The 14,209-nt window shown below is 49.4% G+C and overlaps 1 protein-coding gene across 1 annotated transcript in view; it reads left to right on the top strand.

The window, feature by feature from the left end:
* LOC119954369 (NF-kappa-B inhibitor delta-like) overlaps positions 1 to 14,209 on the top strand; it is a 145,759-nt gene that overhangs the window by 121,162 nt on the left and 10,388 nt on the right. The window contains exons 9-10 of the mRNA XM_038779560.1: positions 4,327 to 4,496; positions 10,749 to 10,865. Coding sequence (XP_038635488.1) covers positions 4,327 to 4,496; positions 10,749 to 10,865 — 287 coding nt within the window. The remainder of the gene's footprint in view (positions 1 to 4,326; positions 4,497 to 10,748; positions 10,866 to 14,209) is intronic.

The raw sequence follows: 14,209 nt of genomic DNA, 5'->3' as shown, positions 1-14,209 counted from the left end.
TGCCCAACGAGAGCAAAATCCAGATCACGACGTCTCGAGACACTCCGTTAAATCTCACGAGGTGTTTCAAGCGTGGCAAATCTCCCGGGAGGCCTCTCACAAGATTCAACGGCCTAGTTCTGACACCAGAATGGTGCGACAAGGTCGTTGAATCGCGCCCCATAATCATGATTCAGAGTGGCGATTCACACTCATGACCCCAACTCTCCCCTCGTCCCCACCTATGTGAACAGCAATAGCATAGTACAGTGGGATGAAAATGGTGATGCGCTACGTATTGCGTTGTTTTAACTGGCGTCTTATTCTACATTGTGGTGAAGGCCTTGAAATGGGAGGAGCCGACTTGTATTGAAACTCGTGACCTCTGCACCCTTGAGGGGCAAGGGCAGCAGACACATGGGAAGAGGACCACCTGCAAGTTCCTCACCAAGCCACCCACCATCCTTGCCTGGACTGTATCGCCGTTCCTTCACTGCCACTGTGTCAAAATTCTGGGAATCCCTTCCCTGCAGCATTGTGGAGGGGACCTACACCAGACAACAGCAACCGTTCAAGATGGCGGCCCACCACCAGCTTTTCAAGGCCAATTTGGAATGGCCAACATATGCTAGACTAGCCAGTGATGCTTACACCCCAAGAAAGAATTTTTAAAAATTAGCCCTTGTAGTCCAAGGTTCTCAGTGAGTCCAGCGGCAATTTGAAGCATCAATGAGCAGAGTGACAAAGTCTAAAAGAGTGTTACAGTGCATGTAGGTGAATGCTCAGAGTATGGCAAATGAGATTGGTGTATTGCAGACGCAGATAACCATGTGGAAATCTGATGTTGCGGTGATAACAGAGACCTGGTTCAAAGAAGGGAAAACCGGTGTTTTAAATATTCCTGGGTACAAGATGTTCAGGACAGATAGGAAAGGAAGAAAAGTTGATGGCATGGCAGTTTTGTTCAAGGAGAACATTGCAGTGTTGGAAGAGAGGAGGCTAAGTGTTGACGCCGTCGTAAACGCCGTCGCATTTCACGACAACGTCAACTTGGCCCCAGGAGCAGTGATTCTGACCCCTACAGGGGGCCAGCACAGCACTGGAGCGACCCACGCCGCTCCAGCTGCTGATACCGGCGGCAGAGGGGTGCCGCGGGTCTGCACATGGGCAGGGCGACCGGCGGCAATGCGCGCATGCGAGGTGGCTCCCTTCTCCGCGCCGGCCCCCACGCAACAGGGCGCAGGGCTACAGGGGCCAGCGTGGAGCAAAGGAGGCCCCCAACCGGAGAGGGTCAGACCCCCCCCTTCCCCCCAACAGGCCGCCCCCGGATGCATGCCGAGGTCCCACCGGGTCAGACCACACGTGGACGGTGCCGGAGGAACTCGGATTATTTACGCGGCCGCTCGACCCATGCCGGGCAGAGAATCGCCGGGGTGGGGGGAGGGGGGGTGTAGACCATGCGATTCGCGCCCGGTGATTCTCCGGCCCGGGCGTAGGCTGGGGGATTCCCCCCCCCCAGGGTGTCCCTGGAGGTTCAAGGGTATGAAGGCACGAGAGAGTGTGCAGGAAAGATTCACGAGAATGGTGCCAGGATTGAAGAGGTTCAGTAACTGGAAATGTTAGAGCGGCTGGGTCTGTTCTTCTTGAAGCAGAAATTGTTGAGGGGTGATTTTATAAAGATATTCAAAATCATCAGGGGTCGGGACAGGGTTGATGGGGAAAAGCTGTTTCCGTGGGTGGGAGAATTGAAAACCCGTGGAAGCAGATAAAAGATAATTTGCAAAGGAAGCAATGGCACCATGAGGAAAAACCTCTAAGGTAGGCAAGTGGTGGTTAGAATCTGGAATGCACTGCCTGAGAGTGTGGTGGAGACAGGATCAATTGATGCTTTCACAATGGAATTGGATCATTAACTAAAAGGGGGAAAAGAGTCCTGGGATGCAGAGAAAAGGCAGGAGAGGAACACGAGATGAATTGTTCCTTTGGAGGTCCAACATAGACACAATGGGCTGACTGACATCCTTCCGTGTTGTAACCATTCTATGTCAAGCTGTGGCCAAGTCTCATAAATATGCTTCATACAGAATGTTGTTAAATGACCAGAGACATTGGGCGGGATTCTCCGAGCCCCCGCCGGGTCAGAGAATCGCCGGGGGTTGGCGTGAATCCCGCCCCCGCCGTCCTCCGAATTCTCCGGCCCCCCAAAAGTCGGCGAGGGGTGAATCGCACCGCCCGCCTCGGAGAATGGCGGGGACCGGCGCGACTCAATGGGCCCCGGAGCTGCCCAAATTCTCCGGCCCGCGTTGGGCCGAAGTCCCGCTGGTTTTTTGCCAGTCCCGCCGGCATGGAGCAGACTAGATCCCTTACCGGCGGGACCTGGCGGCGTAGGCGAGCTCCGGGGTCCTGGGGGAGGTGGGGGGGGGGGGGGGGCGCGGGGCGATCTGGCCCCAAGGGGTGCCCCCATGGTGGCCTGGCCCACGATCGGGGCCCACCGATCCGCAGGCGGGCATGTGCCGTGGGGGCACTCTTTTCCTACATGTCGGCCGTGTCGGCCGTGTCAGCCTCCGCGATGGCCGACGCGTAGGTGATCCCCCCTCACGCATGCGCGGGTATGACGTCAGCAGCCGCTGATGCTCACGCGCATGCGCGGACCCTCGCCGGCCGGCAGAGTCCCTTCGGCCCCAGCTGGCGTGGCGCCAAAGGCCTTCCATGCCAGCTGACTGGGCGCAAACCACTCCGGCGTCAGCCTGGCCCCTCCTCCGCACCTTTTGGGGCAGGCCGACGCCGGAGTGGTTCCCGCCACTCTGTCCCGCCAGGACCCCCCCCCCCCCCCCCCGCCCCGCCGGGTACGGGAGAATCCCACCCATTGTTCTTAACAGGTTTCTCTATACCATCTCTGGCTTTTATTTTTGCTTTTCTTAATCTTACTTCTCCTTCAAAATCTTGATTTGTCGTTTTTAGCCTGATCAGAGAGTCACAGCCATGTCACTGCAGGGCTGGTTTACCTCAGTGGGCTAGATTGCTGGTTTGTGATGCAGAACAAGGGCAGCAGCGCAGGTTCAATCCCCGTACCAGCTTACCCAAACAGGCACTGGAATATGGCGACTGGGGGCTTTTCACAGTAAATTCATACTTGTGACAATAAAAGGTTATTGTTATTATTATATGTCACCACCTTTTCTTATTTTCCTATCTTTCCTAAGTACCTTCTATCCAGGAATATTTAACTCCAGGAATATTTAACACACAGGTTGTCCCTTCATTGAACCACGTCCCTGTTATGACCACATCATCGTATTTCCACGTTTATCTGCACCCAGTGCAATCAAAATAAGATGACGTTCCACAATATTTCCAGTGCATGCCTCATTAGTAAATGGGCTCATTGTCCAGTGGGACATGGTACATCCAGGATTAGATTGCTTTGGGGCAGCATGGATTGCTTTGGGGCAGCATGGATTGCTTTGGGGCAGCATGGATTGCTTTGGGGCAGCATGGATTGCTATGGGGCAGCATGGTGGCATGATGGTTAGTGCCACAGTGCCAGGGATCTTAGTTCAATTCCAGCCTTGGGTGAACTGTCCATATGGAGCTTCTGCACTCTCCCCGTGTCTGCACGGGGTTTCCTTCGGGTGCTCCGGTTTCCTCCCACAGTCGGTTGGCCTTGATGAATTGGCCCTTAGTGTCCAAAAACGTGCAGGTTAAGTGGGGTTATGGGATTGCGGTGATAGGGCAGGGGAGTGGGCCGAGGTAGGGTGCTCTTCCGGAGGATCAGTTCAGACTTGATGGACCGAATGGCCTCCTTCTGCATTGTAGGGATTCTATGATTCTTCTATGATAAGATCACATTTCAGTTCCTTGAGTGTGTGGGACTTGCCTTGAGCGTGTCTAGTTCCAATCAGAGGATGTTCCAATAATTGCGTCTTCCTTAAATATATTAAAAATACACCCCTTTCCTAACTATCCTTTCTCTCATAAATAGCCTCCAACAATTGCTGTCTTTGTCTGAGCCTATAAACCAGCTGCTCTATTTATGACTCTGAAATAACAGTGTTTAATTGTCTGATTATCGCTAAAAGAATCCTATAAAAAAATAACAATAATCAATCAATCAATGCCTCCTTCCCTGGAATGATACAAGGTCAGCATTGACTCAACGATGTTTCAAACTTTGACTGCCTAATTATTAATGTTTATATACAACGCCTTAATCAAAGCCTACAAAAGTATTTCTCTGACAAAAAAATCTGTTTTGTAATGGATAATTATCAAGATGCAACGAACAAAAGTCTTTTGCTGCTAGTCTGTCTGCCGCAGGATTATAATTTGATTCTCCTTGTGTTTCAGGGCTCACTCCCTTGCATTGTGCCGTCATTTCTCATAACTCTGTTTTTCGTGAGTTATACTATGATCATACCCTGTTGCCACAGAGGCAGGATGAGCTACAGTATAAAGCTGAACAACTGCAGTCCTGCATTAGACTACTAATTGAAATGGGAGCCCTAATCACCAGCCAGGTAACTTGTTTTCCGGATTGCCGCAACATGCAAACTACAGTTTGAGTAATGTTTTCCACAGCACTTTTTACTTCAAATAAATGGATGCATTATTCTATTGCTATTTATTTATGTAAGAATGTTTTGCCCGAACACCTTTATTACTGTGTGTTTCTACCAATGCCAGAAGCAAAAGGTTTTTCTTCCAGAACACAAGAGCTAGGAGGAGGCACGGTGGCACAGTGGTTAGCACTGCGGCCTCACAAAGCCAGGGACCCGGGTTCAATCCTGGCCTTGTGGGTGACTGTGTAGAGTTTGCACATTCTCCGCAAGTCTGTGTGGGATTCCTCCAGGTGCTCTGGTTTCCTCCCACAGTCCAGAGATGTGTAGGTTAGGTGGATTGGCCAATTTGGGCCAACTGCTCCTTAGCGGCCAAAGATATACAGGTTAGGTAGGGCTACAGGGTTGCATGGATAGGGCAAGGGAGTGGGCCGAGGTAGGATGCTCTTTCAGAGGGTTAGTGTAAACCTGATGGGCTGAATGGCCTCCTTCCAAACAGTAGGGATTCCATGGCCTTACAGCCCATTAAGTCTGCTCCGCCATTAATACAGATCAGCCATGATCTGATTGAATGGAGATCAGCCATGATCTGATTGAATGGAGATCAGCCATGATCTGATTGAATGGAGATCAGCCATGATCTGATTGAATGGAGATCAGCCATGATCTGATTGAATGGAGATCAGCCATGATCTGATTGAATGAAGATCAGCCATGATCTGATTGAATGGAGATCAGCCATGATCTGATTGAATGAAGGAGCAGTTTCAAAGGACTGAATTGCCTATCTGATTGAATGGAGATCAGCCATGATCTGATTGAATGGAGATCAGCCATGGTCTGATTGAATGGAGATCAGCCATGATCTGATTGAATGGAGATCAGCCATGATCTGATTGAATGGAGGAACAGGTTCAAAGGACTGAATTGCCCACTTCTGCTCCTATTTCCTAAATTCCTATGTCTGAACTTAGGCTTCGACTGAACTTTCCTGCCCACTCCCCATATCCCTTGATTCACTGACAGACCAAAAGCCTTTCTATCTCAGCCTTAAGTGTATTTGGCAATGGTAACTCCAAAGATTCCCAACACTCTGCGTGAAGACTCCTCCTCTCAGTCCTAAATGATCAGTTTCTTATCCTGAGACCATGCTCCTGTGGAGCATTCTTCTAAACTCCAGAGAGTACGCGTCCAATTTACACAACCGCTCATCGTGTATGGCAAGCCCCTCACCCCAGGGCCCAAACAAGTGGATGCTGGCCCAGCCAGCGACGCCCATATCCCGGAAACGAATAAAAATAAAATATGGAGACCAAAGGCAGAACTTTTGGGCCGTTCATACCAGCGTGATCTACTGGCTCTGTCGACGGTGCACCCCATTCCACTGCCCCCCCCCCCCCCCACACCTCACCCCCATGGGGAGGGGTGCGTTGAACGGTAAACCCCATTGACAATGACAGGACCACAAGATCCCACTACCGCCCAATCAGGGGCTGCCTCCGCCACTGCGAAATACGCAGCGGGTTGCACAGAAAACCCCACCCCAAAACTGCACACTGTATTCGAGATGCGGTCTCACCCAAACCCAGTACATCGATAACAAGAATTCTTTATTCATATACTCCAGCCCCCTTGCCTTAAAGACCAACATGTAACTTGTCTTCCTCATTGTTTGCTGTCCCTGCATACTAACATTGCACCCCATGTAGGAGTGCACCCAAGGCCCTTTCAACATTAACATTTTACAAGTTTCAGACCTTTAAAAAGGTATTCCGCTTTTCAATTCCTATGACCGAAATGAATAACATCACACTTTCCCACATTTTTCTTCATCTACCATCTTGTTGTCTGCTCATTTAACGTTGCTACATCTCTTTTCAGCCTCTTTGTGTCCCCCTCACAGTTCATATTTCCATGTCACTTTGTATCATCAGCACATTTAGATACATTACTTTCTGCCTCTTGATCTAAGTAATTAACATAGATTGTAAATAGCTGAGGCACCAGAACTGATTCCCTCAGCATTCCAATAGCCATGGTATTCCAACTTGAAAATGCCTATTTATGCCTACTCTCTGCCTCCTGTCCATTAAACAACCTCCTATGCATCCTCATATATCACTCCTATCTCCCATTAGCCTTATTGTGTGTTAACCTTTTGTGAGACACCTTAATTCGTGCCTTTTTGGCAATCCAGGTATACTACATCTACTGATTTCCCTTTATCTATCCTACGCGTTACATTCTCAAATAACATCTGACAAATTTGTAAAACAGGAGGCGGGATTCTCCGCCAGCGCTTGGGGGATTCCCAACAACGTGGGGCTGCCCCACAATGGGAAATCCCATTGACCTGCTGGCGGAATGGAGAATCCCACCGGCTGGTCGGGGCTGAAATGTGGCGCGGGAGGGCGGAGAATCCAGCCCAGGATTCCCCTTTTGTTAAAACATGTTGACTTGTTCTAATAATACTACGCATTTCATAGTGCATTGTTATGACTTTCTTGAAAATAGATTGCAGCACTTTCCCAAAGACTGATGCCAGGCTAACTCAAATGCAGTTCTGTGTCGGGTGGCATGTGGCGCAGTGGTTGGCACTGGGACTGCGGCATTGAGGACCCGGGTTTGAATCCCGGCCCTGGGTCACTGTCCGTGTGGAGTTTGCACATTCTCCCCATGTCTGCGTGGGTTTCACCCTCACAACCCAAAGATGTGCAGGTTAGGTGGATTGGCCATTGCCCCTTAATTGGAGGAAAGGATAATTGGGTACTCTAAGTCTAGTTTTTAAAAATGTAGTTCCATGTTTCGTCCCACCCTCCTTTCGTGAATAGAGGTGTTGCATTTTCTAACTTTGGATCTACTGAGATCATTCCAGAGTCTCGGGAACGTTGGAAAAAGGATAGCCAGCTTATCAACGATCACATTTTAAGTTACTAAATATCTCATATAAATTTGTTTGCACCACTTTTTTCTATGTTATTAATTCTCAGAATGTGGACACTGCCACATTTATTGTCCATCCCTAATTTTGCCCTGAGAACATCATCTTAAATAGCATTCGATTCGCATATAACCCTTAAAATCAACCAGTCAAAAATTGCTAAATGGATAGAATTCAAATTCGCAAATTGTTATTTTGATTCTTGAACTCACAAAGGCAGTGTTACGCATCTAATACACTGAGATAAGGTGAATGGGAGCATAAGCACTAGCATAGACCAGTAAGGCCGAAAGACCTGTTTCTGTGTTGTAGACTCGACGGGTTTTATATGCGACTCCTGGGTAATTTCTGGGTTGCCACCCCACAACGCATTCATGCAATGGCATTTTGAAATGTTGATACCCTAACTGGTTAGGAGGTGAGCTCGATGTCCAATTTGTGGGACCGAGCATTGCCAGGGAGTGAGAGCTGCCTGCAGAGTGGAATGGCAAAGGCGGACGGCAGCCACCGTGGGGCATGCCATCTGTCTTTCTTAAGAGTCCAGGGGCGGCATTCTCCCCTACCCGGCGTGACGGAGGGGCCCGGAGTAGGGGAGTAGCGCCAACCACTCAGGGGTCGGGCCTTCCCACAGGTGGGGAATTCTCCCCACCTTTGGGGGCCAGCCCCGCGCCGGAGTGGTTTACACCAGAAGACTGGCGCAAAAAACCGGCGCCCCCGGCAGCAGTGCTGACCAAAAGGCTTTCGCCGGTCGGCGCATGCGCGATGTGGGGTTCTCTTCCGCTTCCGCCATGGCGGACGCGGAAGGAGAAAGAGTGCCGCTAGGTTCTATGTTCTATGTACCCGAACAGGCGCCAGAGTGTGGCGACTAGGGGATTTTCACAGTAACTTCATTGTAGTGTTAATGTAAACCTATTTGTGACTATTAAAAAAAAGGATTCAACTAAAAATCTGGTTGGAGAACTACATGGGCTTCACAAACGATTATTTATGTTTATACATCTTCATTTGTACACACATTTTAAAGATATTTTTCCCCTTTTTGTGTTCTACACATTTATAGAAACATAGAAAAGTTACAGCACAGAAGGAGGCCATTTTGCCCACCTTGTCCATGCCAGTCTAGGTCACCCAAGTGCTCATTCTAATCCCACCTTCCTGCACCCGGCCCATGACCCTGTAGCTTACAGCATTTAAGGTGGAGATCCAGGTACCTTTTAAAAGAGTTCAGGGTCTCTGCCTCCACCACTGATGGAACCATAAATTTACTAGACACGTGCTTTAAGATATGAACAGTGGTTTTAATCTACTTACTGCAGAGCCAGCCTGTTACCCGTTGAACTCTCGATGAACTGCAGGCTGGCTTTGGACAAGGGTATTTATACAGTAGTCCAGGGGGAGGAGTCGTGGGCGGAGCCAAGGGTGGAGCCCTGTACAAACTCCTGAGCATTCCCAGAGCTACTCCCCCTAGTGGTCGGATAACGCTACGCTTACAATGATATTGTTAAATACAGTGTGAATTACTAAGTTACATTCACCACAACCACCAACTCGGGCAGTGAATTCCAGACTCCCATTGCCCTCTGCATAAAAAGGTTCTTCCTCATGCCCCCTCTACACTTTCTGCCACTTATCTTGAATCTATATCCACTTGTTCTAGAATTCTCCACCAAGGGAAACAATTTTATCCGACCAACCCTATCTCTTTCCCTCATATTTTTTACACCTCAATCAAGTCACCCCTCAGCCTTCTTTGTTCCAAGGAAAATAACCTCAACCGATCCAATCTCTCCTCATAGCCATTGTGCACCTTCGGAAGAGTCCAGGTAGGCAATCTACTCCCACAATAGTGTTCCAAAACTAATCACTGCAGCCAGAGTTCAGCGATTCTGTGAATGTTCTCTGTCACTCCCAGAAACAAAATACTTCTATCGTCTCCAAGGAACACAGCTGAGATCAGAAATGTGCTACATTTTGAGGGGGAAATAGTGACGCAAAAGAAAGAAATTGAATTGACGTGGCGCCTTAGCATGCCCTCAAAATCTCTGAAGAACTTCACAATTACTCTTGAAGTACGATCCCTTTTATGATATGGGCAGAACGCAGTTGTCAGTCTTCACGGTGGAAGACACCAGTGGGATGCCAGAGCTCCAGGAGAATCAGGGGGCAGAGATGAGTGTAGTGGCCATCACAGATAGAGGCACAGACTATTTTCTAAATTGGTAAATGCTAAGAAAATCAGAAGCACAAAGGGACTTTGGAGTCCTTGTTCACGATTATCTTAAAGTGAATCTGAATTTGTCAACGTGAAGGTTTGTGATGTTTGTTCAGGCATGTCCAGTAGAAAAAGATAAATCCATCCTGCACACACATTGGCACAATAATACATGGGTTGGATTCTGAAATAATTTAATACCTCAATTTGGTTTCTAGAATACTTTTGTTAATTGGCATAATTTCGGGAATGAATCAGTAGTTAGTAAGTCTTGATGTTCTTGGAAGCGATTAAATTGCAGCAGCTGTAGTTCATCAGTTTAAAATAGAGAATGCTGGGGTGGCACGGTGGCGCAGTGGTCAGCACTGTTGCCTCACACCGCCAAGGAAATCAGAAGCACAAAGGGACTTTGGAGTCCTTGTTCATGATTATCTTAAAGTGAACGTGCAGGTTCAGTCAGCAGTTAGGAAGGCAAATGAAATGTTAGCATTCATGTTGAGAGGGCTAGAATACAAGACCAGGGAGGTACTTCTGAGGTTGTATAAGGTTCTGGTCAGACCCCATTTGGAGTATTGTAAGCAGTTTTATGCCCAGTATCTAAGGAAGGATGTGTTGGCCTTGGAAAGGGTCCAGAGGAGATTCACAAGAATGATCCCTGGAATGAAGAGATTGTTCTTTGAGTAGCAGCTGTGGACTCTGGGTCTGTACCCATTGAAGTTTAGAAGGATGGGTGGGGGGGGGGAGGGGGGGGTGGATTTCATTGAAACTTCAGGATACTGCAAGGCCTGGATAGAGTGGACATGGAGAGGATGTTTCCACTTGTAGGAAAAACTAGAAGCAGAGGACACCATCTCAGACTAAAGTGACAATCCTTTAAAACAGAGATGAGGAGGAATTTCTTCAGCCAGAGGGTGGTGAATCTGTGGAACTCTTTGCCACAGAGGGCTGTGGAGGCCAAATCACTGAGTTTGTTTGAGGCAGGGATAGATATTGTGTAAAGGCCTCACAACTGGTTTGGAATGCAAATTCATGTTTTAATGGTTTTGCCTCATGTAAACAGGACGTGAAGAGCAATAAAACAGTGGCACACCTCACAGTCCAAGAAGGCAACCTTTTGCTGTTGGATTACTTTCTGAAGCTCAGTGGAACCAGGTCACCTGAATTTGTCAACATGAAGGTTTGTGATGTTTGTTCAGGCATGTCTAGTAGAAAAAGATAAATCCATCCTGCACACACATTGGCACAATAATACATGGGTTGGATTCTGAAATAATTTAATACCACAATTTGGTTTCTAGAATACTTTTGTTAATTGGCATAATTTCAGGAATGAATCAGTAGTTAGTAAGTCTTGATGTTCTTGGAAGCGATTAAATTGCAGCAGCTGTAGTTCATCGGTTTAAAATAGAGAATGCTGGGGTGGCACAGTGGCGCAGTGGTCAGCACTGTTGCCTCACACCGCCAAGGACCCAGGTTCGATCCCGGCCCCGGGTAACTGCCTGTGTGGAGTTTGCACATTCTCCCTGCGTCTGCGTGGGTCTCAGCCCCACAACCCAAAAATGTGCAGCGTAGGTGGATTGGCCATGCTAAATTGTCCCTTAATTGGAAAAATTTCAAGAAAAAGAAAGTAAAACCTGGTACCTGGGCACCTTGGCAGTGCCAAGGTCCATGGCTGGTCCACATTTGTGTGGATCAGTAATTACTAAACGGCGCGCTTGGCGAGGTCTCCCAGATGCTGTTGATGAATCCTGGGCGCTGGGAGAATCCAGTGAATGCATGTTAAAATGAGCCGAATGGCCTATTTTAATGGTAAGAGATCATTTATTGAGTGGCATTAACAATATGGTGACTCAAAGGAAGCTGTTGGGAGCTTGGCCCTCAAAAGGGCTACGGAGCTCCCACTCTCCCGCGGGAATGTGGAAAAGGGAGTCCAGGAGCTCCAGGGTTCCGTAGATTATGGTGCACACAGCGTTGGCCGGCACCCATTCCGAAGGGTGATGCCCCCTCAGGATCAGGCTCACGTTACCCAGTCACCACAGAACCAGCGTCATGGGCAAACCTAACCACGGGCCGACAGGACATCTCCCGGAGGACGATGCGGAGTACCCACAACAGCCCTGCTTTTGCGGTCGCAGATGATAATAATCGCTTATTGTCACAAGTAGGCTTCAATGAGGTTACTGTGAAAAGCCCCTAGTCCCTAGTCGCCACATTCCGGCGTCTGTTCGGGAAGGCCGGTACAGGAATTGAACCCGCACTGCTGGCCTTGTTCGGCATTACAAGCCAGCTGTTTAGCCCACTGTGCTAAACCATGGCAGCTGAGGCTACCGGAATCGGCAGCGAACGCATCAAACTGGTCAGGTGACACACGTGCCGTGAGCTAGGGCTTTGCACATTGCCCCACCCAAAGAAGAACATCTAATGCAGTTAAACTACATTACGGCCCTCAAAGTGGCCACGATTAGAGTAAGGCTTCAGGTCACCCCTTGGACATGGAAATTGACATGGGGGCTGCTGACTCTATAATCGGATATTATACATTCCATAGGCTCCTCTGGGTACCCTGAACCTGGGCTTGAGGGATACCAAAGCCCGGCAGGCAACACACACCCGACCGGGGAACCATTGACCATCATCGGTACCACGGTGACCCCGGTTACCCATGGGCAACAGTCGGTTAGGCTACCGTCAGTAGTGGTTCGAGGACCCGGGCCCAGCCTCCTAGGGCATGATTGGTTACAAACACTCCGTCTGGACTGGGAAGAGGTTTTCCGGGTGGTTACTGGCGGTCTGTATGAAGTCCTCGGTAAGTATCTGGAGGTTTTCTAGGAAGGCCTGGGAAAAGTAAAGGGGGCCAAAGCAAATCTTTATGTTGACCGGAAGCTCAGCCTAAATATTTCGGGGCCTGGCCGGTCCCATATGCCCTACTCATGAAACTGGATGAAGAATTGAGCTTGGACATCAAACGCCCAAGAGTGGGTGGTCCCACTGCTGAAGCCGGACAAGTCCGTCCATCTGTGTGGGGATTGTAAGAGGACAGTAAACAGAGCCTCCCACTTGGACCGATGCCCCATGGCATGCGTAGAAGATCTGACGGCAAAGTTGACCAGGGGTCACTCATTCGTGAAGCTGGACATGAGCCAAACGTACCTCCAGTTGGAATTAGGCACGGTGTGACAGAGATATGTCACCATCAACACCCACAGGGGGTTGTATGAGTAATCCGACTTTCATCGAGTGTGTCATCATCATGTGCCATTTTCCAGTGGGTAATGGAAACCATCCTCCGAGGGCTTCCTAGGTTGGCTGCCTACCATGCCGACGTGCTCATTACAGGAGCCACTGAGCAGGAACGCCAGGACAACCTGGAAGAGGCCCTCTGACGTTTCTCCGAGGTGGGTGTCTGCCTGAAGAGGGGGAAGTACATCTTTGAGGCGAATGATGTCACATACCTTGGATACCACGTCGTTACGGACCTGTTGCACCCGGTGGAGGAAAGAATCTGGGCTATTAGGGAGCCACGACACCTGAGAACGTGACAGAACTGAGGTAATTTTGGGGGCTTATACATTCTAATGGGAAGTTCATCCCAAACCCGGCTACCTTGTTGGTGCCTCTGCACGCGAAAGAAGAATCCGAAATGGGCGTGGAAAGCGCCTCGGGTGGAAGCATTCACCAGGGTGAAGCGGCAACTATTATCTTCCAAACTGTTGCTGCACTGCGATTCGTCAAAGACACTTGTCATCACATGTGATGCCTCGCCATGTGGCATTGAGCCAGTATCGTCCCAAATTGAAAAGGAAGGACTGGCGTGATATTCACAGTAAAGAAATTTCACCAGTATGTCTAAGGGCAGAATTGCAGGATGATCGCGGACTATAAGCCCTTGCTTGGCCTTTTAAGGAAGGTAAGGTGATGCCACCAATAGCTTTGACCAGAATCCAACGATGGCACTGCTGTTGAGCGTCTGGCTATACCTCTGAACATCATCCAGGAACACAGATTGCACATGCAGATATGTTCAGCAGATTCCCGCTGCCCGTAAGCCCCCGTCCCGGCCAATAGCGGACAAAGTCATATTGACGTTGAATTTTATGGACACCCTACCCGTGACGGCCACACAAATCCGCCCGTCGACCCGAAAGGACCCTATGTTGGCAAAGGTGCACCAGGTTGTCCTACGTGGCCATCAACAAGGGGACCTCCCAGAGGAAGTGTGGGCCCGTTTTACAAAACAGAAGGAGCTCAGTGTGGAGGACGCCATTCTTCTGTGGTGGGCCTGCATGGTCATCCCAAGGCCAGGCCAGCGGACGTTCCTGCAAGGTGTTCATGGAGGACACCTGGGTGTTTCCGAAATGAAGAAGCTCGCCACGTGCGGTGGCCAGGGCTCGGGAATGGTGCTGCAATGTGCAGCTCACCAGGGACACCAGAAGCTCCCTTCGTCAGTCTTGCCCCACCCTTGGGAGTGACCGGGACACCTCTGGGTGCGTTTGCATGACGATTTTGCCAGGCCCTTCATGG

Source organism: Scyliorhinus canicula, chromosome 19 (genome assembly GCF_902713615.1).
Source record: "Scyliorhinus canicula chromosome 19, sScyCan1.1, whole genome shotgun sequence".
NCBI lineage: Eukaryota > Metazoa > Chordata > Chondrichthyes > Carcharhiniformes > Scyliorhinidae > Scyliorhinus > Scyliorhinus canicula.
The sequence above is the reverse complement of the archived record's forward strand: the minus strand, read 5'-3'. Positions and strand labels throughout refer to the sequence as shown.